Source organism: Eleutherodactylus coqui, chromosome 1 (assembly GCF_035609145.1).
Source record: "Eleutherodactylus coqui strain aEleCoq1 chromosome 1, aEleCoq1.hap1, whole genome shotgun sequence".
NCBI classification, from domain to species: Eukaryota; Metazoa; Chordata; class Amphibia; order Anura; family Eleutherodactylidae; genus Eleutherodactylus; species Eleutherodactylus coqui.
The window spans coordinates 357,065,536-357,091,760 of record NC_089837.1 but is presented as its reverse complement, the minus strand read 5'-3'; the positions used below and the strand labels follow the sequence as shown (position 1 = coordinate 357,091,760).

At 42.0% G+C, this 26,225-nt stretch overlaps 1 protein-coding gene across 3 annotated transcripts in view; it reads left to right on the top strand.

Moving 5' to 3' along the window:
• CCDC138 (coiled-coil domain containing 138) overlaps positions 1-26,225 on the top strand; it is a 50,160-nt gene that overhangs the window by 8,153 nt on the left and 15,782 nt on the right. For all 3 annotated transcript variants that reach the window (XM_066577396.1, XM_066577385.1, XM_066577402.1), the window contains exons 3-13: positions 1,471-1,605; positions 3,642-3,724; positions 3,813-4,000; positions 6,287-6,445; positions 12,540-12,659; positions 14,726-14,803; positions 14,883-14,990; positions 17,490-17,630; positions 23,422-23,538; positions 23,683-23,860; positions 25,783-25,959. In XM_066577396.1, coding sequence (XP_066433493.1) covers positions 1,490-1,605; positions 3,642-3,724; positions 3,813-4,000; positions 6,287-6,445; positions 12,540-12,659; positions 14,726-14,803; positions 14,883-14,990; positions 17,490-17,630; positions 23,422-23,538; positions 23,683-23,860; positions 25,783-25,959 — 1,465 coding nt within the window. In that variant the 5' untranslated portion in view covers positions 1,471-1,489. The remainder of the gene's footprint in view (positions 1-1,470; positions 1,606-3,641; positions 3,725-3,812; positions 4,001-6,286; positions 6,446-12,539; positions 12,660-14,725; positions 14,804-14,882; positions 14,991-17,489; positions 17,631-23,421; positions 23,539-23,682; positions 23,861-25,782; positions 25,960-26,225) is intronic.

The window sequence follows — 26,225 nt, the reverse complement described above, 5'->3', positions numbered from 1 at the left end:
ACAGACTCGAATAGGCTGCTGTCATAGGCTTAGTAGGATGTAATGCAGTGTACTATCTTAAGAATTGACCGATCACATCTTCAAGTTCCCTTCATGAACTAAAAAAATAGCATAAAAAATGTTCAGTACAGTTTAATTTAAAAAAAAAATCCAGTTAAAAATACACACTGTTCCACACAGAAACCTGTTTTAAATGGTTAAAAAACAATAATTAAAAAAAAGATATTACTAGGTTCGCAAAGACCGAGACAATGCAAATATTTTATTTATTTCGCATGGTGAGCGGTATAAAAGTAACCTTAAAAAAGTAATGCCGGAATAGCTATTTTTCTTTTGTTCGCCTCCCAAAAAAATGTAATAAAAAACAGTCAGATGTACATCAAACTGGTGCCAGTAAAAACTACAACTCATCCTGCAAAAAACAAGACCTCACATAGCTGCGTTGGGTCTTAGAATGGGACGATGCAGATCCAATTGTTCTTTAAAAACGTGTTTTTACTGCACTAAAGTAGTAAAAAAAAGATAAAATCTATATAAGCTTGGTATTGCAGGAATCGTGCTGATGCAGATAAGAAAGTCATTGTGTTATTTTTACCAGTGAGCTCTGTAAAAAGAAAATCCAAAAACAATGTTGGAATTTCTGGTTGTTTCTCCACTATGCCAACCCCCCCCCCCCCCCCCCCAACCCAAAAAAGAAAAAAAAAGCTAATAATGTAATAAAAGTTTCTACAACACATTGTATGTACCACAAAGTGGTACCATTAAAGTATGCAACCCGCCCTCATTTGGCTATTGCAACGAGTTATGGTACTTGCAATGCAATACAGAAAAATGCTTGGTCCTTAACCCTTTGCAATCCACTGTCTAACGTCTGAAGATATTCTGATTGAAGGCTGTATAGCTCCGATGTCGAAAGACGTCCGGCAGGGCATTCTTATTGTATATCACTGGCTTTTCGTCTGAACGATGATTTTAAGGTGAGCTTAAAATCTTTTATTCAGCCACAGAGAGATAAAGTATCTCTCAATAGACCGCATGCTGTGTTCTCCATGGAAGTCAGAGATTACATTGCATTCTGCCTGTAGCCCAGAAGAAAACAATGCTGCTGTGTGCAGAGCCCAGCCCACATGCTGGGCCCTGCATATAGCTCCTTGATGCCCTTTTACATGCAAAAGGAAGGTAATAAAGTGTTAATGGACATTACTGTCCATTAACACTTGATGCAAAATGATCACTTAAACGTTTGATCTTTCAATCGTTTGAAATATTATCTTTGCGTGCAAATGGGGCTTTTTGTGTATTGCTGATATGATTAGATGTGTTGCAGTACGGTTGTGTATTCCCCACATGCTGATAACAATAGGCTCAGCATGTGGAGAATGCACACCCAGGGCGTGACAATGGAAGGCAGAAGTTTATGGAGGTCAACTTTGCCTGGCATCTTCTTTAAATATGCTTACTTTTTTTTAGAGGTTATCTGGATGATTAGATGGCAGACTGCAGGATGTCTTTGCAACCAGCATTACCTTCTGTAACCCTCCTTGAGAAGAGGCATTATAATAAAGCACTCCGGGATTTACTAAGGAGGATTCGGGATTCTACTAGGTACACCCTATAAATCATGTACATTTACGTCCTACCGTATTTTTTATGGTAACAACTTTTGCTTCTCTCCTGTGTAATTCAAGTGCTGTTTTCTCACTGAATACAAGGCTTTGACTCCTGTCATTCAGTCCTCCTTTCTAATCCATCAAAGGGGAATTTCCATCTCAACAAGTTTTCCTTTATCTACAGGACCGAGGATAACTTGATGATCAGTGGGAATCCAGGCACTGTGACCCCCACAGCTCTCAAGACATTGCCCCCAGTGTGTCCTGAAGTTTTTGACACCACTCCATTCACCTAAGGCCGGCTGTCCACGGGCAATGCGGTATCCCATGGCGAAGCTCCACTGTGGGAGCCGCTGCCCGGGAGCAGGAGCCACTGCGAATCTCCGCCGGTCAGCCCTATCTAATAAATAGACAGGCTGACTGTGGAGAATCGCGGCAATTCGCAGCATGCTGCGAATTGCCCACCGCAAGCAGAGAATCGCAATGATTCTCCGCTTGTGGACTGGTACCGGCAAATAAACTGCCGTGGACAGGGAGCCTAAGTAGGCCTGCCAGATAAAGTTAAGCACTTGAACTCGGCTATCTCAGGCAGTCCCATTGAAATGAATGGAGCAGAGGTGCTTGTGCTGCCACTGCTCTCAAAACTTCAGGACACATTGCGGGTGATGTCTCAGGATCGGTGGAAGTCCTGTTGGTTAGACCCAAACAATCATCATGTTGGCATGTCATATATTCTGCTGAAATGGGGCTACCCGTTTTAAAGATTAAAAATTTCTGATCTGAAATGAAATGATACAATTTTGTCAGCCTGCCGCACCAGTTTACTGCATGTGATCTTATATATTGACTTCAGTAATAAAAGCAATAACCGTAAGCAGCTCCTCCCCTGTTTGTGCAGACAGAATTCCGTTATTTGTGCTGGAGTGTTTAAAGAAGTGCACATTTTACATGGGGGGTATTTTCTTTTTATATTATTTTTTTAACATTTTTTATTCTGTTTTAATTGTATTTATTGGTGGGTACTATTATGACTTAGATACTGTTTAGTTTAATGTAGTTGTCTCTATTATTGTTTACAAACACTTTATTCTTTGAATATATGCATGTGGTTAAAGGGGTTGTCTCGCGGCAGCAAGTGGGGTTAAGCACTTCTGTATGGCCATATTAATGCACTTTGTAATATACATCGTGCATTAAATATGAGCCATACAGAAATTATACACTTACCCCCTCCGGTGCTAGCGTCCTCGCCTCCATGGCGCCGTGCGGTCTTCCGCTCTGTTGAATGGGGCTTCTCCGGCGTGCTCGCGCCGGAGAGCTGGTCTGCGCATGCGCAGAAGACATGTGCGGCGCGAGCACGCCGGAGCGGCTCCATTGAACAAAGCAGAAGACCGCACAGCGCAAGCGCGTCTAATGGAAGGAGAAGACAGCGTTAGTCGGCGCCATGGAGGCGAGGACGCCAGCACCAGAGGGGGTAAGTGTATAACTTCTGTATGGCTCATATTTAATGCACGATGTATATTACAAAGTGCATTAATATGGCCATACAGAAATGTATAACCCCACTTGCTGCCGCGGGACAACCCCTTTAACTAATCAGACTCTCTGGGACCTGTACTGAGTCATGTAGATTAATACCGAGACCTGCTATGCACTTCCATTTTTGACCCATTGGATCCATGGTTTTAATATAATCTCCTTGTGGTTTGTTATGTGTTATATATGTCTTTAATAAATTGATTTTTTTCGTTTCATATTCCTTGTGTTTTTGTGTTAATACTTAGTGTTGGAGCAGCCCTATACTATGGGGGGCATTAATATATAATGGCGAGCATGCGCAGCCCCTTTACTTGGAAACCCTGCATGCTATTGTATTTGCTTATATGTTGATCTGTATTTATATCACTCCACAGAAATTGTGGATAAAGGCACATAAGCATATGCTTGTGACAGTGTTTTACAGACTGGTCATATAGAATGAAGACGATGTAATAGGCATATTTCAGTTCTTAATAATCTTTATGATTTAAGCCAACTAGAGATCACAGATGAACACATTGATGATGACGTGCGCCCAGTCCAGGAATCTGATAGCCACTTCTATACAGATACAGGTAATAAGGACTAGTAATACACATTTGACAGCATTGCCTATATCTATTATGCCAGTTATCGTAGACGCTGTGATTTCTTTTCTTCTAGATGTTACTTTGCCGTCTCACTTGATAGCCAACACATGTACTGAACCGTCATTTCTAATGAGTGGGTCTGCTAGATCTAAACACAATATGAGGAAGCCACAAAACACTGCATTAAAGAGCCCAAACATTTTGCCATCTGAGATCCATGATATATATGAAGAGCTATCAGAAATCTATCAAAATCTGCAGGTAGGAAATCTTGAAAGATGACTAAAAATTGGGACTATAGTAAATACATTAAACTAACAATGCCACATATGATGCTTTAACACAGTTCTGTATCTCTCATTATATGAGTATCGCTGGCATTGCTGAAAGCGCTGCCAGCATGGAGGCTTGGCGGGCCGGGGAGCATTCTGCCTTCGCCCACCTCCACTCACTTTAAACAGACAGTTGTTCAGAAGTGAATGACTGCTATTTACACTGAACGCTGCGTCATTCTGTTTTCTGCATGCAGAAACTGAACGACTGATCAATTCTTATTCAGTCGCTGGAATTTGGATAATTCTGAACGATAACACTGTGCAACACAATTTTTCTAGCAGATAGGCGGCTTGTAGTAACTTTAGTGCGCTGAAATCAAATATGAGATCCATTTCTTTCTGTCATGTAAGGTTTCCCAGTTATGGGATATTATGTAATCCAATCGGCGTTGTACTTTATCTTTTTGAAATATGCCTATACAATTAATCCAGTAGGATCGCCATTAAACTTGCTTAATAAAAAGAACACAAGTGATTGTGCAACTATTTTGCAATCACTGTTGCACACCACATGCTGACTGAAAACTATAAGGGTAGGTTTATGTAACATATAGGGCATGTTTCCACATGGTGGAAACACTGCGGATCATCCACCAGTAAGTTGTAATTAATGAACTGTGTTTTTACAGGTCATTGGTTAGACTGGGACTATTTTTCAAAATTTTACAATATAGCTGAGCGGTGCGGATGTCTGAACAACCCAGACAATTTCTGCTATGTCTGCGGACAGTTCACAACAAAGGCACAGCGGAGGAAAATAAAATCCTTGGTAAAGTGGGACTATCACAAGTAATTCGGAATAAAACTTGGTGACCAAGAAAAGAAGTGGCTCCGCACATCATCTGTGTGTCATGTAACACTCATCTCACACAGTGGCTGAAAGGCAAGAGTACAATGCCATTCACCATTCCAATGGGATGGCAAGAACAAAGAGCCACCATACTGGCTGTTATTTCTGCATGACAAATACCAAAGGTTTTTCCAGTAAACAGAAAAATAGAATTATGTATCCATATATACCTTCTGCAATAAAACCTGTGCCTCATGACGCCAGATTACCTCTTTCTGATCCAATGGGAGGGTTGCTATTGGCCTCTGGCTGGGCAGCATCCCCAGGACTACTATGGTGGTCACTGTTACTACTAGGGCCACTATAGGGGACACTGTTACTACTGGGGCCACTATAGAGGTCAATTACTGCTATGGCCACTGTGGGGGTCAGTATTACTACTGGGGCTTCTGTGAGGGTCACTATTACTACTGAGGCTACCATAAGGGTCGCTATTGTGGCTCACTCCCATGAATGTAAGCGCATTTCAGTTGTACAAATGCGATATGTATTTGCACGACCATAAATCTCTTACGCCCATGTTTATCACTCAATCTGGCGTGTTTTTAAGTGCACAAATACACTGCATATTTACGCATGCAGAAAAGAACGTGGACAGGCTCATTGAACCGGTATACAAATAAACAGGTTTTCTGCGTATTTGTGCCCGCCCATTCACTTCAATGGCTTATTGCAGTGTGTAATACGCCCCAACAAGGTCATGTTTTTCACGTGATTGCACATTGTGCAAAAAAATACACTCGTGAACAAAACCACTGAAATCAGTGGGTGCTATTTATTTTGAATTACGCACACAAGACGTCTCAGTCATTGAAGACCATTACAAAGGAAAGTACAATCCGAATATGATGGGCGACTTTTGCAGGTTCTTACAGAGGGAAAGTAATGTTTCTTATAGGAGGAAGTCAAGATCCAGGCGTCATTTCCACCAAAAACAGAATAGTAATATTACGGCACGTCCAAACTGTTATCGTAAACAAGGGAAATAATTTGTAACTTGAAAGTGAGACGTGCTGCTAGTGTTCAATGTCACCAGTGGAATCGGCATGATTTAATTTTACAGAAACATCTCAATTACTTTCTGTTATGAAAAGTTTAAAAGAAATTGTTGCACAGTGTAATTGTCCAGTGTAAATGGGCCATAAGTAGCAGCCTGCTCATTCCTGTGCGACAGCCGCCCCTTCCCAAATATAATCACTATGCTCTAATAGGGATATGGACAGTGTTTGTCCTGATGGGAGCTGCCTATTACTGTCCAATGACTATATAGTAGTGTTGATCATTTTAATTACTGTTCAAATCACTTTTGTAGCATTGTTAAATGTTTGCTGATTGTAAAATGCCTGTTTGTGTTCTGTATAGCAAGAGAGAATGTCACAGCAAGAATATTCCCTGCAGTTGAAAAGACGAGAGCAAAGCTTACTAGAAAAGGAGGAGATGCTTCTAAAACAGCAGGCCACACTGAGCAAGCTAAAAGATGTGGAAGAGGTTGTGCATGCAAAATTTCGAATAATGAAAGAGGTAGTTTACTTGACTTGTCTATGTCATTGGGGACACAGAAGATAGTGTTGGGTATAGATGCAATGCTAGCTTCTCCTACCAGCTACAAGCATTGACCTAATTTAAGGCCCATTTACACCAGCAGATGATCGCTCAAAGATCACTCAAACGACAGTCTGAGTGACAGCTTTGACCGATCATTTTGCATAAACTATTAAGTAGCTACTCAGCTACTTGAGAGCAATTAAGTGTGCAAATAAAGTCTTCCCTGAATGTAGTTAATAGCCTGAGGGACTATTATCTGTGCTCAGATCCTTTGTTCTCCACGGGAAACAATGGTATCAGCACTCCCCATGGAGAACTGCTGATAAGGCTGAATGACGATTTTTAGGTTAGACTGAATTTAACGATCAGCTAGCAGTGCCTGAAAAGTGCACGATGGGCGCACATTTAGACTTACCGATTATCGTTAAAACGATCGCTGATTAGCAATTTTTTTAGTGATCATCGGCTGGTGTAAATGGGCTTTAAGTCTTAGCTCAGTGTCTGCAGGAGGCAAACCTAGCTGCTTTGGCATGTCCAGCTTTCATTTTTCTTTACTTTACACTTTCTTACCCTTTAAGGTTGGGAATACAGGGTTAATGAGATCTCCCTAATAACACACAATGCGGAAGGAGAACCCTGTGGCTTAAACTTTTTCTCTCCTGCCTCCAGAATAAAATGAGGCACAGCGGCCCCATGACTTCCCTGTGACCCATCAATTATAGGGTTATCCACTGCAACAGCAAACTCCCACCCTGCATTACCTTCCTCACCACGACGAGGCAAGCCAAAGGGGTGACACTGCTTGACTCCTAGAAGCCAGATGGATGTTAGCCCACCATACCCCAGGACTTTAAAAGAAGAAAAGGAAGGGAGTGGTTACATTTCCTCCTGACTCTGTCAAGAGGCCCCTTCCTCCTATATTGCTCTTTCTACCAGCTGCAGCTCAAGGACTAATCTCCTCCCTTTCTTTGGGCGGTGCAAAATCATGGCTTCCATCTGCCGCTATTCCACTTCAGAGCTTCTTTACCACATTCAAGAATGGGGTCTCATCAGTTCTCTTTTTGGCCTCTTGTGCTTTTTCGGCCATGTCTTTCCTTCAACCCTAAATGTATTCCAGCTGCTGAAATCCATTTAGTAGCATTCCGAGTCAGCCCAATAAATTTGGGAGGACAAGACTTGGCACCAGCTCTGCACCACAATTTTGCGAGCCCTCTACAGCGCCATTTCCGGGGTCTCATTAAACACACAGAGACTTCTTGTCTCCTCCCCCTTTTCTTCCCTAGCAGCTCCAGTGCTGACAACCGCATGCAATTCTGCTCCTAAAAAAACTTTTTTTCCTCTTCGTTATACATCTATGCTCTCTATTAGCATTTCTTTCCCTCCATTGCCCCTCTCCTGCGTCCTCTTAGCCTCCATATTTAACTCATTATGTAGTAGCTCACCAAGCCCCCCTACCCTCTCCATGCAAAAGCATAACTGTGTGTGGCCACCAAGTTAGAACCCAGTCAAAGACTAGCTACCCATGTTGCCTGCTCCCGCTGTAATTATACATTTCATTGTCGTCTGCTTAAACCTTTTTGCTCCATCTGTTTGGCACCCAGACAGTACGTCAGTGAACCATCTCTTATGTCCACTGCTCAGCCCCCACTGAATACCAAATCAGAGTGGCCACACTCTGTCATTGGCTGTATCAAACCTAACCACAGCACCCATATCCATTGTAGACCTGCTACATCAGTTGTCATTAGGCACTCCACATGGTCCCTCTGACTATGAGCAGCTATCTTCCACAGACCTGCTGCATCGTAGACCCCTTTAATGTGCCAGGTCTACAAGGTCCCACCACCTCCAGATTCTCCAGCATTATCCATGTCACCGCTTTCCTCAAAGATGCGCTACGATCTTTATTCCAAAGGAGAGTATTACTGTAAAGCTAAGGTATATGACTCAAACTCAGCCCTGGATGAGAAGCAGTTATCTAAGCTTTCCAGTATGTTAGACACCCTGATTATAGCTGTTAAGGAGACTCTACACTTTAAGGCTACGTTCACATTTGCGAGCATGATATCAGGCCGAGAAACCTGGTCTGATATCGCACTTGTCTATGTGCACTTCATCTGCGGATGAGAGGTGTTTTTTCATGCAAAAACGTCTCACATCACTTATGGGAAATTGGGATCCTCCGGTGCGCGGCAGAGGATCGGCAAGTGTTTCCCATTGATTTCAATGGGAACAACACATTGCACGACATGCGATGCTGTATTGCCTGTTTCACAAAAAGGGTTTTTCCTTCCGCTGTTCTTGATGCTCACCCAATTTCTTCTTCTGTGTCTCTGAATTGGAAGACCTTCCCTCTAAAGAGTGAAACTTTCCGTTTGGATGTTTGCAAGGTGAAACCGCCTAGAATTGTGTATCCAATCATTCTTAGACCTCTCTGGGGAAAAAAATGGCCCTCTTCTCTGGCAGTTGACACTCTGGCCTGTCACCTGACTAAACCCAGCACCCTACCTATAGCAGTTGTTCCCCGATTCCAGGATCGCTGCGGCCAATATTCTCCCCTTTTTGAGTGTGCAGAGCTACTACCGAATAGGCTAGATAGCTTGTCAAGGCATACTTTCAATGACTCTTAAAATGTACAATGCTTTATACATAGTTATTAAAGAAACCTATACTATACATGGCTGTCCACACACGCATGCACAGACAACCTTATAAGCCCTTAATCATTAATCAAAGCATTTTGTCCTCGTTGTTAGGTAGTCTAAACGTACTTCTTATGTTTCTCATATTTCTAGCTTTCTTTTTATGTGTTCATAGATTTTCATAATTTTCTCCTACATTTCTTTGAACATGGCACAGTTTTCATAGTGTGACTAACAACTATACTAACACATCTTCTACAGTGCACATCAAACAGCATTCTAACACCATATGTCCCAAAATAAAAAGGTTTGTCATTTTCCAGTTGAAACATATTGAAACTATTTAGAAAATAAATGAGGTGGTACGGATCTCTTAAGCAGTTCCACATTGGTCCATCAGACTTGGGATATGTGCAGTACAGGACATCTAGATCAGCTATGGAACTATGTTTGGCATTGGTTATTGTCACCCTGTGTTTTTGGCAGATTCACTTTAGTTAAACTATTAGTTTACACTAAGCACAAGATCATATCAGCGTTTTCCTTTGCACTTTGAACAGATCCTGTTTCTTTAAAAAAATCACTTGAATACAAAATGGAAATCAAACGGAAATGAATAGAAAAGATTTTTATTTTTAATGAATCCACCATAAAACAGATTGCCTACAGTTCGTTCTATTTGATTTCCTTTTTTAACTTAAATCAGTTTTTTATAATTCAGCTATTTAGCCTCTGTGCATCCTCTGAAAGAAAATAGGAAACAGATGGACACCTTTCTGTTCGTTTCCACCACCCATTGACCACAGTGTTAAAAAAAACAAAACAGAAAGTAACCCTTCCGTTTTGGTTCTGTTTCTTTAAACCAGAAGCAAACACACAGCAGTATGAGCTTTTGTTCTAGTTAAACCCTTAGTAACCGCCCCATTGCCTTTTTACGTGCTAGCCTGCTGGGCTTTAATCCCCGATTACGTAAAAACATGCTTCCTCTGGGAATTAAAATCCTGCAGGCTGTGGATGTAACAGCTCCATGCTGTCGGTTACCGGAGTTTGCCAAAATCCTGGAGCAGTCATCCGCGGGACCCCCCCCTCCCAGTCTTACGATCTCCAGTATCCCCCAGATACTGGTCATCGTATTAATCTCAATGGTAAGTTAAAAAAAAAGTAAAAGTTTCAGCTCCCCTTACAGATTGGAATAAACGTATAACACAGCACTCTATGCAGGATTCACCAACCTAAGTTGGACTTCAGTAAGAAGTGAATGGTGCAATAGCCCAGCGAGGTCCGGATCAAGACCCAACAAATAGACCAATATATAAAGTGAAGCCACGCAGCATCTGATGTATAACAATAAGTAGAAAAACTTTTTATTCCTCCATATTAAAAAGAGACTGGCGACGTTTCGGCTTCGCCTGAAGCCTTTCTCAAGCCCAGGATCCAAGATTGGATCCGTATGGGGAGCTAAGAATACTTACCCTCGTCCTACGTGATGTCCTCCGGCGTTCTGGTCCTGCAGGACCTGACGTCGGCATCTTTGCGTGCACATCGGACATCATTATGCCAGGCGCACATCCAGAGTGCCAAGAGGCCAGGGAGATTTTAAAATTCCCTGCTGCCGGCTAGTATGAATAGCCAAGAGCAGGGAGATGCCACCAATCATTGAATGTTTATAATTGGTTAATCTAGCGCTACGTCAGCCAATCAGAGCATTAGCTTCCTGGAGGCGGGGTATTCCAGCCCAGCTTCCAGGAAGAACTGCCCTGTTGGCTTAAAAGAGGACGCGATAGCCTGCAGCAGAAACGGAGACCAGCGCGAGGACCGGAACGCTGGCAGTAGGTGAGTATTGTGTTTTTGCTTTTTAATACATGTAGCCTAGCTTGGGCTTATTTTCGGGGTGGGGTGGGGGTGGCTTATATTTCAAGCCTCCCTCGAAAATTGGAGTAGGTCCTACTATCAGGGAAACACAGTATCACTGTGCCGTATAGATGGCAAATCGAACAAATCTATTACAAACAAAGATGGAGCAGTTGGTCATAATAACCAACCAGATTTTAACTCTCATTTTTCTGAACTCCTCTGGAAAATAAAAGCAGCATTTGTTACTATACCAACTGCTCTACTTCTTCCTTATGTCCCATCTGCCATTGTTCATGTGAACTTTGTAACCAATCAGTTTAAATTAAAAAACTTAGCGTAAATTATACATTTTACTTTTTGTTTCCTTTATGTGAACACAACTTGTAAACAAAAACCTTTTTTAAGGCCCATTTACACACAAAGATAATCTTTCAAACGATTGAAAGTTTTAGAGATCTTTTTGCATAAAGTGTTGATGGCTACTGATGGCCATCAACACTGTATCATCTTCATTTGCATGTAAATGGGTCTCCAGGAGCTTTTTGCAGAGCCCGGCATGTGATTAATCACATGCCCAGCTGTGCTCACAGCTGCATTGTTCTTATCGTGGGTGATGGCAGAATATAATGTTAACTGTTGATTCTCCGCACAGATAACAGCCTGCGGTCTACTGACAGATAAATCAAACTGCTTTATCTCCAGTAGCTAAACAATGGATTTTAGGTTCACCTTAAAATCATTGTTCAAGCGCAAAGTGCCCAATGCCCGTGTGATTATCGCTCAACTTTGTTCATTTGAACTAATTTTGAGCTATAATTAGAAATGAGCGAGCGTTCTCGGTTCGGGTGTTTTTGCACTCGAGCACCGCTTTTTCCGAGTAACTGACTACTCGGACGAAAAGATGCGGGGGGTGGCGTGGTGGAGCGGGGGGTAGCAGTGGGGAACAGGGGGGAGCTCTCTCCCCCCCCCCCCCCCCCCTCCCCTCTGCAACCCCCCGCTCACCCCCGACGTCCCCCGAATCTTTTCGTCCGAGTAGTCAGTTACTTGGAAAAAGCGGGGCTCGAGTGCAAAAACACCCGAACCGAGTATGCTTGCTCATCTCTAGCTATAATTATTGCGTGTAAATGGGCCTTTAGCTGGTGAAACATTACAAACTCGTATTGTGAGGATCCCAGGATACTGCAACATTAAGGAAAGAGTCATTGTAGAAGCAGAATGGGTATGGAGGGAGTCTAAAGAAATAGAATCCCCTTCTCCAATATGAAATGGTAAATAGTTGTATGTGACATTCATATGGTACTCATAAAACTTGCAAGCTGTTTGAGCCATAATTTTGATATTAGTCATTTCTGTAGTATATTAGTCATTGTTTTTCTTTGATATCCTTCAGCCCTCTTTCATTCGTGTTTCATATTGTAATCTGGTATTGGTTCACCATTAAATGGATAGGCAAACAACTTTTTGCTCTATCACAATAAAATGTGTGGTCCTTTTATGCTGATCCTTCTGCTAAGCGCACATGACTTTGATGTAACTCATACTGGGTTTGACACAATGTATTGTTTTCTTTGCAGCAGCATGTTGTAGAGGTAAAACAGATATCAGATGCCCTGAAAGAGAAGATCAAGGAGAACAAAAGATTGAAGTCGTCTTTCGATACCTTAAAGGAAATGAATGACACCTTAAAAAAGCAGGCGAGTCTGATCGTCCTCATTTTACACTTAGTATATATGACTTCATATGAGAGTCCGTATTACCATACAATTACTTGATTTGAATTTCTGTTGCATGCGAACATTTATTTAAGTTAAATTATACACATGGCTTCATTTGACTGCCATGCACAATGTTGTTTTGTGCATCTGGTCTCAGTAAGGCTATGTTTACATAACACTTTCCCCTTACGTTCGGCGGATGTGCCTGGAAAGTTCCTGGTACATACACCAAATATATCTATCATCCCCCATTAACCAAATGAAGACCAAAAAGTATACCTCATTTATCATGCTAGGCCATCAGTGTTCAGTGGTCGTCCACTATCCCTTGCAGGTCATCCCAATGACAGGTCCCCTTGATTGTTACACAGGCATGGCATGCATGTTTATGGGTGGCTGTGCCTGTAACAGCAATCCAATCCTATTGACATGTCTAGAAGTGAGGCGCATAATTAGGCACGGCCGCAGAGGTATATTACGTACCAAGATCAGCCTGTTCTTCATTTAGTTTATCGGAGCATCTCCTTGGGTTTTGCTCCACCTATCAGATAACATAATGCTGAGGATAGGCCATCAGTGTTTAAGTCCCGGAGAACGCATATATTTGCCATAAGGGATTCCAATGTAATCTTTTTGCCTGTGTTCATGACCTTTTATGTGCAGTGATTGGCTTCTTTCTGTCTGTAAGGCTGACATATTTTTGATTAGTGGTGCTGAGGTTTGGACATTTTTCCTTGACTTGGATTAGGTGGCTTCCCCAATCTAATTAATTGAGTTGCCTGAAGAAGATGTAATTTCAAGTTCATAACACATAAGTAATCAAGAAAGGTCTCTGCCATATATGATTATGGATTATTGGATCTGGATATATGTCTTCCATCTGAGCAGCGCCGACAAGTGACCGTTCTTTTCTTAATTTGATTGTAATATTCTGTCACCGGTGAGGAGTCAGAGCAAAGACTGGGTACCAGGAAAGCCCTGCATCTCTGAATCTTTGATCACCACTAACAACCCCTCTCTGGGCTTATTAGATATCCTCAAATCTGGTCGCATGAGAGTTTATTTGGGCATTTATTATGTCATGCAGCTACTTCACAATTACTGCAGCTGCTGTGTTTTCCTGACAGTTGTCGGGCTGCATCTGTAGGCACAGGTGTAGCTTGGTAATTAGCGCTATTACTCGAGCATTAATGGCATTTGCGTAATAGCAGTCTAAAGTCCTATTTACACGCAACGATTGTCGTTTCAATGAACAACTTTACGACTCTTTTGCTTTCAAATGCTGAATGCTTACACGTAATGATAATCATTTGAAGTCTTCGCCATTTTCCTCATTAGCTATGTAAACACTGTATATGTTTGCTCAGGTGGGCATGTGCATATGCAAATAATCTCTAGGCGGGAGGTTTTTAATTAGAGAGAAGAAAAGCCATTGTCCTGACAGTTAGTAATTAGTTGGTAATTAGCTGGCAAACAATCACCCCTCCCCTCATGTTGTTTCATAGACTGAATGAATGCCGTTTAAACCTAACGACAAGAGAACAAACTAGCAACTATTTTTATGCAGGCTGAAACTCTGCGATAAACAACAAGTGAACGAATAGTAAACGATGGCTTCACATCTACACGTAACGATTATTGCTCACTTTCACTCATTTGAACACATTTTGAGCGATAATCATTGCGTGTAAAAGAGCCTTTTAAGGTTCCATCTAATTGATTGCATATCTTATCATTAAATGTTTTTACTTGCATAATAATAGCGTGGTATTGTGGTCTCATACTGATGCAGTTCAAAGGCCTAGTAAATACAGATGCTACACATTTTGCCTTGACTTTGATATCACTGCACAGAAAGTTATATTATCTAATGGGCTACATTAAGAAGCTATTGTTCTCTTATCTTAACACAACGAAACTCATTGTAAAAAGAATTTAAAGTGTAAATAAATGACCACTATATCATTAAAAGTCAAGTTAAAGAAAGACCCATCTGTATGTCTCTTACTTTTAAGTAGATTCTTGTTTCTAATTGTTTCTTTTAGCTGAATGAAGTGAGTGAGCAGAATAAGAAACTGGAAAGTCAAGCTAAGAAAGTTCAGTCTCGTCTAGAAAACCTACAAGTGAGTGTTTGTTTTTCCTAGTGTTATTATTGCTGATTTAAGGAAATTTGCTAACAAGGATTGCACATTTGTTTTCTAGAGGAAACACTCCTTCCTTACAGTTCAGAAAAGCAGAGATATTTCTCAGACTGTACATATTCCAAAACCTCAAAATGTTGAGAAGAAACCGACCCTTGTAAAACCTAAGGTAGGATCAGCAAGCATGTAGTTGGCTGCTATCGCTTATTGGTTATAGCTCTGTATTCTTTGAAGAGTTACAGTATAGTTTGTTCTTGAAACCTACATTGTTGTGTATTTGTGGTAGATTATTGTGACCTTGTTCATCAATTATAGCAAGGCCTTAAAGACAAAAAAGGGGTAAATGTTAAATGAGTTCTGCAGAACTAGAAACTCAGTGGGGGTCTAACTTTGAGCATTCTTGCTGATCAGTGGACCGATGGGTTTCTGGAGCTCAAACAAGCACTTCATCCCCCTAATTGTTTACCGGGTTTACAACTCTGTACTTTTAACCCCCATGGCAACATCCCATGTACAACAGATATGCACGGGAACTAAGCCCACATCATACTTTGACAGTTGATACACGTCCGGAACAGTCAGCCTTTTACATGCCATTGTCCGTTCTAAGAACGGCATTTAAATGGCCCACCGGAGAAAGGGAGCTCCCTCTGTCACCCAAATGGCTCATCTATGTCAAGATCGCATGTGGCAGTTCGTACATCATGGCAGCATGGGGCCTGTTCAACTACAATATACTGCAATACTGAAGTCTAACAATCGTGAGTTCAAGTCTCCTACCAGGGCTAAAGATGAAAACAACAGATGAAAAGAAGTTTAATAAAGTTCAAGTATCATAAAAATATTTAAAGTAAGAAAAAAAATCCTTTTCCTAGTATAAGCATAAAAAAATCGAAGCATACATACATGTCCCGCACTGCACATGACATAAAAAAAAATACACAGCACCACAATTTTTGGTCACCCAATCACCAAGAAAATTTTTTCTATAAAAAAAAATCATCAAAAAGTAAAAAAATGGTACCGATATAAACTAGAATTAGTTTCGTAAAAAGCCTCTATAAAACCTAATTCACAGAAAAATAAAAACAAGTTGTGGGGGTCCGAATGCAACGATGGAGAAGAATTTCTTTTTTTCAGAGAAAAAAAGTAGTACAACAAAAAAACCTTTAATTTTGCTATCACTGAAATTGTGCAGATCCACGGAATAAAGTGAACATGTTATTTTTGCCCTAACACTTTCATGAATGTACAAACTGTGTCATCATTACAGAATTTGAAGGCACTGAGCATGCCTGACCAGATAACCACTCAAAGGACAGTTTGAGCGACAGCTTTGAGCAATTATTTTGCTTAAAAAATAATTGGTATTCAAGTAGCTTCTCAGCTACTTAAATGCCAATTATGTATGTTAATGAAGCCTTCACTGAGCGCATGCTAATAGCCCGAGGCTATTATCTGTGCTCAGATGCTTTGTTCTCCCCCACCCCCCCCACCCCCCCATGGAGAACAACTGATAAAACTGATGGCTAAAATCAAGCTCACTTGATTTTAATAATCAGCGAAAAGAGCCCGAAACTGTCCACCCTGCAGGCAGAAATGGAATAGCCCACTCGCTAATGCGATTGGATTGATGTGAAAGTGAAATTTTCACCATCAAGATGGTGCGTGATAAGCATCAGACAGGGAGCTGCACTGCATAGAAGTGACTGCTATACGTAGAGGAGACCTCCAGAGTGTGACAGACAATCAGATGGGGGAGACGGGTGGAAAAATGTCTTTTCATTGGAGTGGCTCTTTGCAATGCCCCGGTCCTACTGCATTAAAAGTATTCTAACAAAAAAGTTTCAAGGTTCCCAAAGCAGTCAATTGCTTTTCACCTTTCTTTTTTTTAGCGAAGGATTGAAAATAAAAAAACGTATCGGTTACTAAAGCCACTTTTAGGTTAGAATACTTTTTTGTACACCATGACTACCGCAATTTAAAGATAACCTGTTTTAGGAAATTCTTGTATTTACCTGAAACTACACTTCTGGAGCATCTTCTTTTCTCTCAACTCTATAATTCCTCCTGGTAATATTTTAATGAATTGACAAGTGTGTGTGTGGCCAGTCCCTTTGACATTGGACTGTGTTTACATACTATTACACTTTTGAATCAATGCGGAGGGACACATCCTATTAATAAAAAGAATGGGAACACCAAGTTGTCAAAGTATTTATATTTTTGGGGGAGATTATCAGAAAAATTTCCCAGTGCGGAATTCTGAGAAAAGGTGTTCTAGAACCTTCATTTTGTGGGAAATGTAAGTACTTAATAAAATAGACATGTGAAAACTGCTGACGGGTCTTTGTACATCTTACCAAATTTGAACCCTGTTTAAAACCCTGAGTTGCCTTATTTTCATACCTACATTCTAAATGTTTCATGAAGAATGTTTGTTCTTTTTTTACCGAGAGCTGATAATGTGTTATGATGACGTGCTTTGTGCAGCACAAAGCTCTTTTGGCAACATTGCACATTGAAATCGGTGTATTTGAACATGTTTCAACTCTTCCTAACTTTGTATGCAAAAGCTACAAAGGTCATCTGTATAAATTTGCCTAATTTACTCTTTTGATGTGCAAAGAATGCAGATGCGAGCCATAATATTTTGGCTGTCTCATAGGTTCCTAATGATAAACAAGTATACAAGCTTTTAACCATTCTTATGGATTGGCTTTCTGCATCAGAAGGTAATGGAGGTCGAGAAAAATCATTATCCACAGATAAATTACCCTCAAACTGTTTTCAGGAAAAGTGTGCCAAGGTATGTGCGTTCCAATATTCTCTATGGTTTCTCTGTCAGAACTTCAATAAAGCACCAGCTAAGTAATTGAGTTCCACACCATCTGCATGGATGGCTTACATTGAAGTCAATTCCGTGTCATCACCTAGCGGCGGCGCAGGAAAAATAAACATTTGAAAAAAAAATCTGTACTGAGCATGGCATCCGCAGTACAGAAAAAGAAGAAAGAATACAGGTACGCAGGGTCGCCGGCCACGGTCAGGTTTGGATTCCACTGCGGGCTCCTGCATGTAGAATCCAGCTCTGCTGTGTGTTGGCGGCCTAAAGCTTGCACATTTCCCTGAACATTTATAACATTCACTTTGCCCAATTTAACATTTACTTTATCTTGCCATCTTATGGAAATGTGTGGCTTTGTTAAATACAGAGCAAGTCATAAGTGTACTGAGGTCATACAATCATGCATGCAAGTGCCTATCTGAAGTATCATTTAGATTTGCAATCCAAGTGGTAAAAATGCTCCCATCCTACTGCTCCGTGAATACAATCAGAAGTAGGTCTATGCAGTTTCTGTTTATTCCATTAGCTAAACTGCAAAAATTCTTTGTCACCCATTGCAACTAATCACAGTGCAGCTTTCAGTTCTGAAACTGCTGTTGTAAATTGAAAGTTGAGCTGTGATTGGTTGCTATGATTGGTTGCTACATGAGGCCCATTGACTGTATAAAACCAGCTAGCTCTTCAGCTATTTCTTTTGTGAGCGTGTTTTGTGGTTACCAATTTTTATTTGCAAAAATGCAGCATAAATAGGCACATGGTCAGTTTCTAGTGTTTTAGGTATCAGGAAATATAAGGTTACCTTTCCTAGATTCCACTTGGTAAAAACATCTCTGTTTCTTTCGTCTTACAAAACTTTTGGATAGTATGTGGCTGTAGAAGTAAGCACGGTAAATACACTGGGACACAACACATTCTACTTACCCTGTCCTATCAGCCCATCTAGACTTCTGCATCATCACCTACATGACCCTCTTGGCCAAGAACAAGCTATAATGTGTGACGTAAGAAGTTATTAATTGTGTATTATAGCCTTGGTTTTTTGTTTTAGTCTACTGTAGTGGTCCGTAGTACTGCATCTCATGATCCTAGTTGGATATGAGACTTCAGCTCTCTAACCTACAGAATTGTGCATGCTGCATTATACTATAATTAGAGATGAGCGAGCATACTCGTCTGAGCTTGATGCTCGTTCGAGTATTAGGGTGCTCGAGATGCTCGTTACTCAAGACGAGCACCACGCGGTACTCGTCTCGATTAAACGAGCACTGACCATTGAATTCAATGGAGCCGGCAATACAGCTGGCTCCATTGAAAGCAATGGCCTGCCGGCGAGCGCGGGATGAATTGTCGGGAAGGGCTTAAATATATAAGCCCTTCCCTGCAATTCATCCAGAAATGTGTAAAAAAGAAATTATATATATATACACACACACACACACACACACACACACACACACACACACACACACACACACACACACACACACTCACCTTGTCCCGGCAGAATGATCTTAGCCCATTGAATTCAATGGAGTCGGCAATACAGCCGGCTCCATTAAAAGCAATGGGCTGCCGGCGATCGCGGGATGAATTGTCGGGAAGGGGTTAAATTATATAAGCCCTTCCCTGCAATTCATCCAGAAATGTGTAAAAAAATAAAAATAAAAAAAAATATATATATACATACACACACACACACACACACACACACACACACACACACACACACACACACTCACCTGGTCCCGGCAGACAGAGTTCAGCGCGGCCAGCGGCAGTCCTCCTGAACAGCTGTGAGTAGTATTCAGCAGCCGGGGATTTAAAATCCCCGCCTGCTGAATGAGCTGCCTCTAATTGGTCACAGCCTGACCAATCAGAGGCAGATTCCACTCACACACCCATTCATGAATTTATGAATGGGTGTGTGACTGCTGCCTCTGATTGGCTCAGCGGGACCAATCAGATGAGAGGCAGCAGTCACTCACCCATTCATAAATTCATGAATGGGTGTGTGAGTGGAATCTGCCTCTGATTGGTCAGGCTGTGACCAATTAGAGGCAGCTCATTCAGCAGGCGGGGATTTTAAATCCCCGGCTGCTGAATACTACTCACAGCTGTTCAGAGCAGTTCAGGAGGACTGCCGCTGGCCGCGCTGAACTCCGTCTGCCGGGACCAGGTGAGTGTATATATATATTTTTTTTATTTTTACACATTTCTGGATGAATTGCCGGGAAGGGCTTATATATTTAAGCCCTTCCCGACAATTCATCCCGCGATCGCCGGCAGCCCATTGCTTTCAATGGAGCCAGCTGTATTGCCGGCTCCATTGAATTCAATGGGCTAACATCGTTCTTCTCTGCCACAGCTGTTACAGCTGTGGCAGAGGAGAACGATCTTTATGCTGACAGTGCGGAGGGGGGGGGGGGGGTCTCACTCTTGCCACTATTGTGGCTTAATAGTTGGACCTGGGAACTTGAGATGCAGCCCAACATGTAGCCCCTCGCCTGCCCTATCCGTTTCTGTGTCGTTCCCATCACTTTCTTGAATTTCCCAGGTTTTCACAAATGAAAACCTTAGCGAGCATCGGCGATATACAAAAATGCTCGAGTCGCCCATTGACTTCAATGGGGTTCGTTACTTGAAACGAACTCTCGAGCATCACTGAAAGTTCGACTCGAGTAACGAGCACCCGAGCATTTTGGTGCTCGCTCATCTCTAACTATAATACATGCTGTAACAATAGATCAGTGCAATACATGTATTGCACTGTATTTAGCAGTTTTATACATGAATTTAAAATTCATAAAAATTAGAATTTAAAATTTAGCGTTAAAGGTGACTTAACCCTTAAACATCCCTACCCAAAGCCAAAAATTTTAGATTTATTGCAGCTCACCCAGAACTCGCTATACCTAAATACCACCTTTCCCATACACAGGTACAAGCAAAGTTCTAACACTGGAGATATAATTTCCATTGGGTTAAAGTTAGTCAGTAGTGGTGGATTTTCCCTACCAAACCAGAGGCTAATGAGTAAAGTATTAAGGGATTTAGAAATTCAATTACTTCAGACTCCAAACTGAAAACAACAAACTGGCAATAAACTTGTGACGTAAGCGATCTCTTATACGACCAATGATTGGGTATGAACGTTCGTCCGAATGCTTGTTTCCCCAATCTTACTCCAATGTAACGGTGCACAATATCAGCTGATGAACAAACGCACGTTTTTTTATGCAAGCATAACATTGCTTGCCAGGTAACCGCACATGCCTCCATATAAACAAGGAGATGGGCTGCCAACTAATGCTTTTGGTATAGAGACAAACGAATGATATGAACGCTGGTTTGTCTCCATCGTAGATCCTCTGCCGCCTGTGAACGGCAGGAGCGAGTGCAGTTTGTCCTGCTTTATTGATCAGCACTCCTTAAGGGACCTTAACCCATTGAGAATCAAAGGACATATTTGTCCTATAGTTTTCAAATGCCCACAAATTCGATTGATTCATTTATGGTTCTGAAAGGGTTAAAGGGGAGGTCTCGCGAAAGCAAGTGGGGGTATACACTTCTGTATGGCCATATTAATGCACTTTGTAATGTACATCGTGCATTAAATATGAGCCATACAGAAGTTATTCACTTACCTGCTCCGTTGCTAGCGTCCTCGTCTCCATGGTTCCGTCTAAATTCGCTGGCAGCTTGCTTTTTTAGACGCGCTTGCGCAGTCCGGTCTTCTCCTTTCAGCACGAGCCGCTTCAGTGTGCTCCCCGCTACAGCTCTTCTGCGCATGCGCAGACGAGCTGTCACTGCTCGGGAGCGCGCTGGAGCGGCCATTCTGTACCATCCTCTGTTAGAGGAAGGTGCAGAAACTGGAGCTGCCCAGCGGAGAAGCCCAGCCCAGCCCAGCAGCCCCGAGAAGCCGCCCAGGTAAGTGATGGGTCGGGGGGTGATCTTCACTAACAGGCGAAGGTCCCGGGCCACAGCGCTAGGTTCCGGAGCCCAGCGCTAGGTTCCGGAGCCCAGCGCTAGGTTCCGGAGCCCAGCGCTGGGCTCCGGAGCCTAGCGCTGGGCTCCGGAACCTAGCGCTGGGCTCCGGGGCCTTCACCTGGGCTCCGGAACCTAGCGCTGGGCTCCGGAGCCTAGCGCTGGGCTCCGGAGCCTAGCGCTGGGCCGAGGGGGGCCTTCGTCTGTCAGGGTCTAGCGCTGGGGAGCCGGGGCTGTAGCGCTGGGCCGAGGGGGCCTTCGTCTGTCAGGGTCTAGCGCTGGGGAGCCGGGGCGGTAGCGCGGGGGAGCCGGGTCTAGCGTGGGGGGGCCGGGGGCTGCGCCGGTTACCTGCTGCCTGGCGGTGGGTGACTGGTCGGCCGTGTTCACTCCAGGGGTCCGGTCGGCGGCTGCGGGGCGTCGTGTTGTCATGGAGACACAGCTGGCAGCGTCTCGGGAGCGCGCACGTCGGGCTACAGCAAGCGACGGGAAAAGAGCCGGCGGCCATCTTGGGGAAACTTTTATAGGTTGCTGAAACGCTGGAACGGTAAGTACAAACCAGCTAGAAAAGTCATTTACAGGGGGGCTTAGTAATGTATGCTTAATTAGGGGGACTGGGCAAAAAAAAAAATTCACTGCTTCCTCGAGACATCTCCTTTAACTTATCAGGTCAACTCTGAACCTTTTTGAGATGTGCTCAACACAACCACTTGGATGTGTTATCTTGGCACACATGATGGGAACAGCAAAGAGCTGCCTAAGACCAGTAGCTGGGAAAAAGTGGAACCTGTATTTTAAAAAAGTTATAAAGGGTTATAAAATTTTTTTTTTTTTTTTTTTTAAGCATTGAAAGAGTTTCCGTATATTAGAAAGTTTTGTGTTTTACCCATTAATTTTAATGGCTGTAGATCCATCAGTTAGGGAAAGAAATTCTCCAGTGATCTGAAAGTTCATATTAGTTTAGTTCTGTAGGCTTGAGGACATCTATAACGACTCTTTACTGTGAAACATCTGCCAAGAATTACTTTAGATTTCCAGAAAGTTTCCTAGAACAGTGTTTCTGAGTTGTGTACTTAAAGGGGTTTTCCTATGACATAAAATTGCTTCGCAAGCCGTGTTCTTCCTGGTTGCTGTTGACCAGGACATATGAATGCTGCAGCCAATCACTGGCTACAGAAGGTCACTGCTGTGGCCAATGATTGGCTGCAGCAGTCACATGTTTTGATCAGCAGCAGCAAGGAAGGGCAGAGTGGTTGTGGAAAAACCCCTTTAAGGACTGAAATTGTCAAACTCTGTCATAGACCACCACACTAGGCTCGTTATTGTAGGTGCAGGCAAACCTGGACTTCATTTTGTTTGAAATCTGACTGTTAACGCGTTTTCCCATCTTATAATGTTATGGCATTTTACTAGGATATGCCCATACATATTTATCAATGGGAAACTCACTTCAGGGACCCCTGCTGATCATGATAGCAATACTGGAATCCCTTTGGCTTCCCTCATAGTAGTGTTACTGCACACCTGCTGTGCATCAAACAGCAACAAAGCCATACTTTTAAGTGAGTAGCCTCAAGTAGCACCTTGAAGGGACAGCAGTGATTTTAACAAGTGCTGTGCTTCTTTAATCTGGGGATTGGGGAGGGTCCTTGCGCTGGATCACAACTTCTCAGTAAGTGATGGCCTATATTAGCGATATGCCATCATTTTTAGTAATGCTGGAAAAGTGTTTGGTACAGCCTTTATAATATGTGCCTTGCATTTTTTGCAGGTTCTGCCTATTCTTGTTGAGCAATTTCAGTGGATGCCGCTGGTCAATACTAGGCTACATTTTTCTTTCATGCGGTTTTTATATTGGACGTTGAGGCAACTTGAAAACCGAACACAGGTTAGGAATTTATAGTTTGTAAGCCCTATTCATAATGGCTTTTTGATGTGATTGATTTATATACTGAGCCGTAGAACTTTAAAATTCTTTAACCACTGCAGAAATCAATTGCAATTGATTTATTACTATTTTTTCTAACCACAGTCTACTTTGACCTCAACCATAAGGCGTCTTGGTGAGGAGACATTTAAAGGAGTAGTTTATCATGCTGAGGACGAAAGTATGATGGGGGATAAGCCACGACCTGTAGCCTTCTTTAAAAGCAACAATTTTCCACTGCGATTTATATCCACACTAGTCGTACTCAAAACTGTTACACAAGGTAAGGTCCATTGCACTTGAGTCAGAATTTTCTTAAGTATCTACACAAAGGACTAATTGGATGTTTATGCCCTATACAACCACTTCTTAAAGTACGAGACGCCCCAGTTGTTGTAGAGACAGTTTTGGTATGACTGATTCTTGCTGTTCAGACCTTTCCCTGACTGCAGGAGAATCCCATTTCTCACATAACTTATTTTGTATTTTTTAATGATATATTGACTTTAGGGAAAAAAAATGAAACAGAAATTGAGCAATATTTGTCATTTTGGTGTGCCGGTGAGGCCCAGTTACCATGTTCTTGCTGGTGAGGTTTCATTATAAAATGATTTGAGAAGCCCTACTCTACACAGATCTACTTTACTAGCTTTCTTACTGTGCAAGCCTTAGGCTACGTGCTCACTAACACATTTTGGGACCGTGTGCTGTCCGTGTCATTCCACAGACAGCACACGGCTCCATTCTAGCTTATAGGCCATGGTCTGAATGAAAAAACTCATGCATATTCTATTACTGTCCATTTAACCAATGAGATTTATCTCAGTAAGAGCAAGAAAGTCACTGAGGTGAGAGAAAAACAAGGATATTATTCACTGAAAAGGAAGCCAATAGTACAACACCTGATAGACTGCAGGCCAGGCTCAATCGCCGTAGACCCTAGTAGAATGCAGAGAGCCATACTATGATATGGAGGTGCTACTTGTTCAGAATAGTGCAGCCATTCACTCAACCCAGCCCAAATTGGGGGAGGAGTGACTGCAAACAAACATAGTCTGCACATGTGAACGCATGCGAAAGATGCTAGCCACAGATAGGTGCGCCACACTATATAGGAGTGTGACCCATACTGGCAAAGCAGTGGATCGCCCTGTATCTCCACAGTGGGTTACACTGGCTGACCTCTTGGGCTCCCCCAAATGTATATCAAACTGCACGCAAAAAATACTGATAAATGCGGTTGTTAGTACTGCATTTTGGTCAAGACACATGGGCTGACCGGCCAATGGTAAGGCCACCACGCATCTGTCAGGACCTACACTATCTCACTGTTAGATACAATAAAATCACTCAGGTGAGAGAAAAAACAAAGACATTATTCACTGAAAGGGAAGCCAATAGTAATCTTTGGTATCCGTTCACATGTGCAGACAATGTTTGTTTGCAGTCACTCCTCCCCAATCTGGGTTTGGTTGAGTGAGTGGCTGCAGTATTACTCTGCATTGAACAAGTAGCTCCTCCATATCATAGTATAGCTCTCTGCATTCTACTAGGGTCTACAGCGATTGAGCCTGGCCTGCAGTCTATCAGGTGTTTTATTGGCTTTCTTTTCAGTGAATAATGTTCTCAGCAAGAGAAACCAAGTAATCTTGTAGATATGGTACCTCTTAATGGCTAACAAAAATACATGATGTTATAGCAAGCTTTTGAACTTACTCAGGGTTCTTCCTCAGGCTTAAATGAAGTAGATCAGTGGACTAATTAAGTATTTACTCCTCTACTCATCCTGTTCTGGTATTGTTTTCAATGCAAATTAATCACACCATGTCTGTGCCTTTTTATATGTATATATATGCCTCTTCATATCTATTTCATTCAAGCCTGAGAAAGAACCCTGAGTAGGTTTGAAAGCTCTCTATAACATCATGTATTTTTGTTAGCCATTAAAAGGTGGTATATCCACAAAATTACGTGGTTACTCTTACTGACAACAATCACATTTTGTCTGATGGCTAACACGGTACTAAACCTTTTTCGTTTCACCAATGAGAAATGGGGCATGCCATTGCATGTCAATGTGCTGTGTCCATGTATATCGAATAGCACACGGACTGGTATCCGTGTGCTGTCCAATGTGAGTTGTGTCAGAGTCTCTCTTATTTACATATGTTTAATCTACATTACTTGTCACATTTCTATTTCTAGTGGACTACCTTGCTCAGGCATTGGATTCCCTTTGTATGGACTTGAAAATTGATGAAGGAAGATTTATGTTCTTGGAGTATCAAGCAGTGCCCATTGTTGTAGATCTTTTACACGTCTCAAACAGGGGACTTATTTCCATCATTCTTGATATTCTACTTCAACTCTCAATGGAGACAAGTAAGTTAATATTTTAATGATCGTTAAAGGGAAAGAGTCATTAGAGAGTTACCTATTGTATAAATCAAGTTTTTTGTTACACATATTTTTCTAAGAATTTTTGGTCATTTGTTTTTACGTTACTTTTTGAAAATTCTTGATATCACAAGATAACATTTTTAAAAGTCCTAAAATCTTGCACTTTTCACACTGACTATAAGCCTGAGGATAGAGTGACACTTCCTGTTCTTTAGGGAGAACTTTTCAGTAATCCTCTCATCACAGAC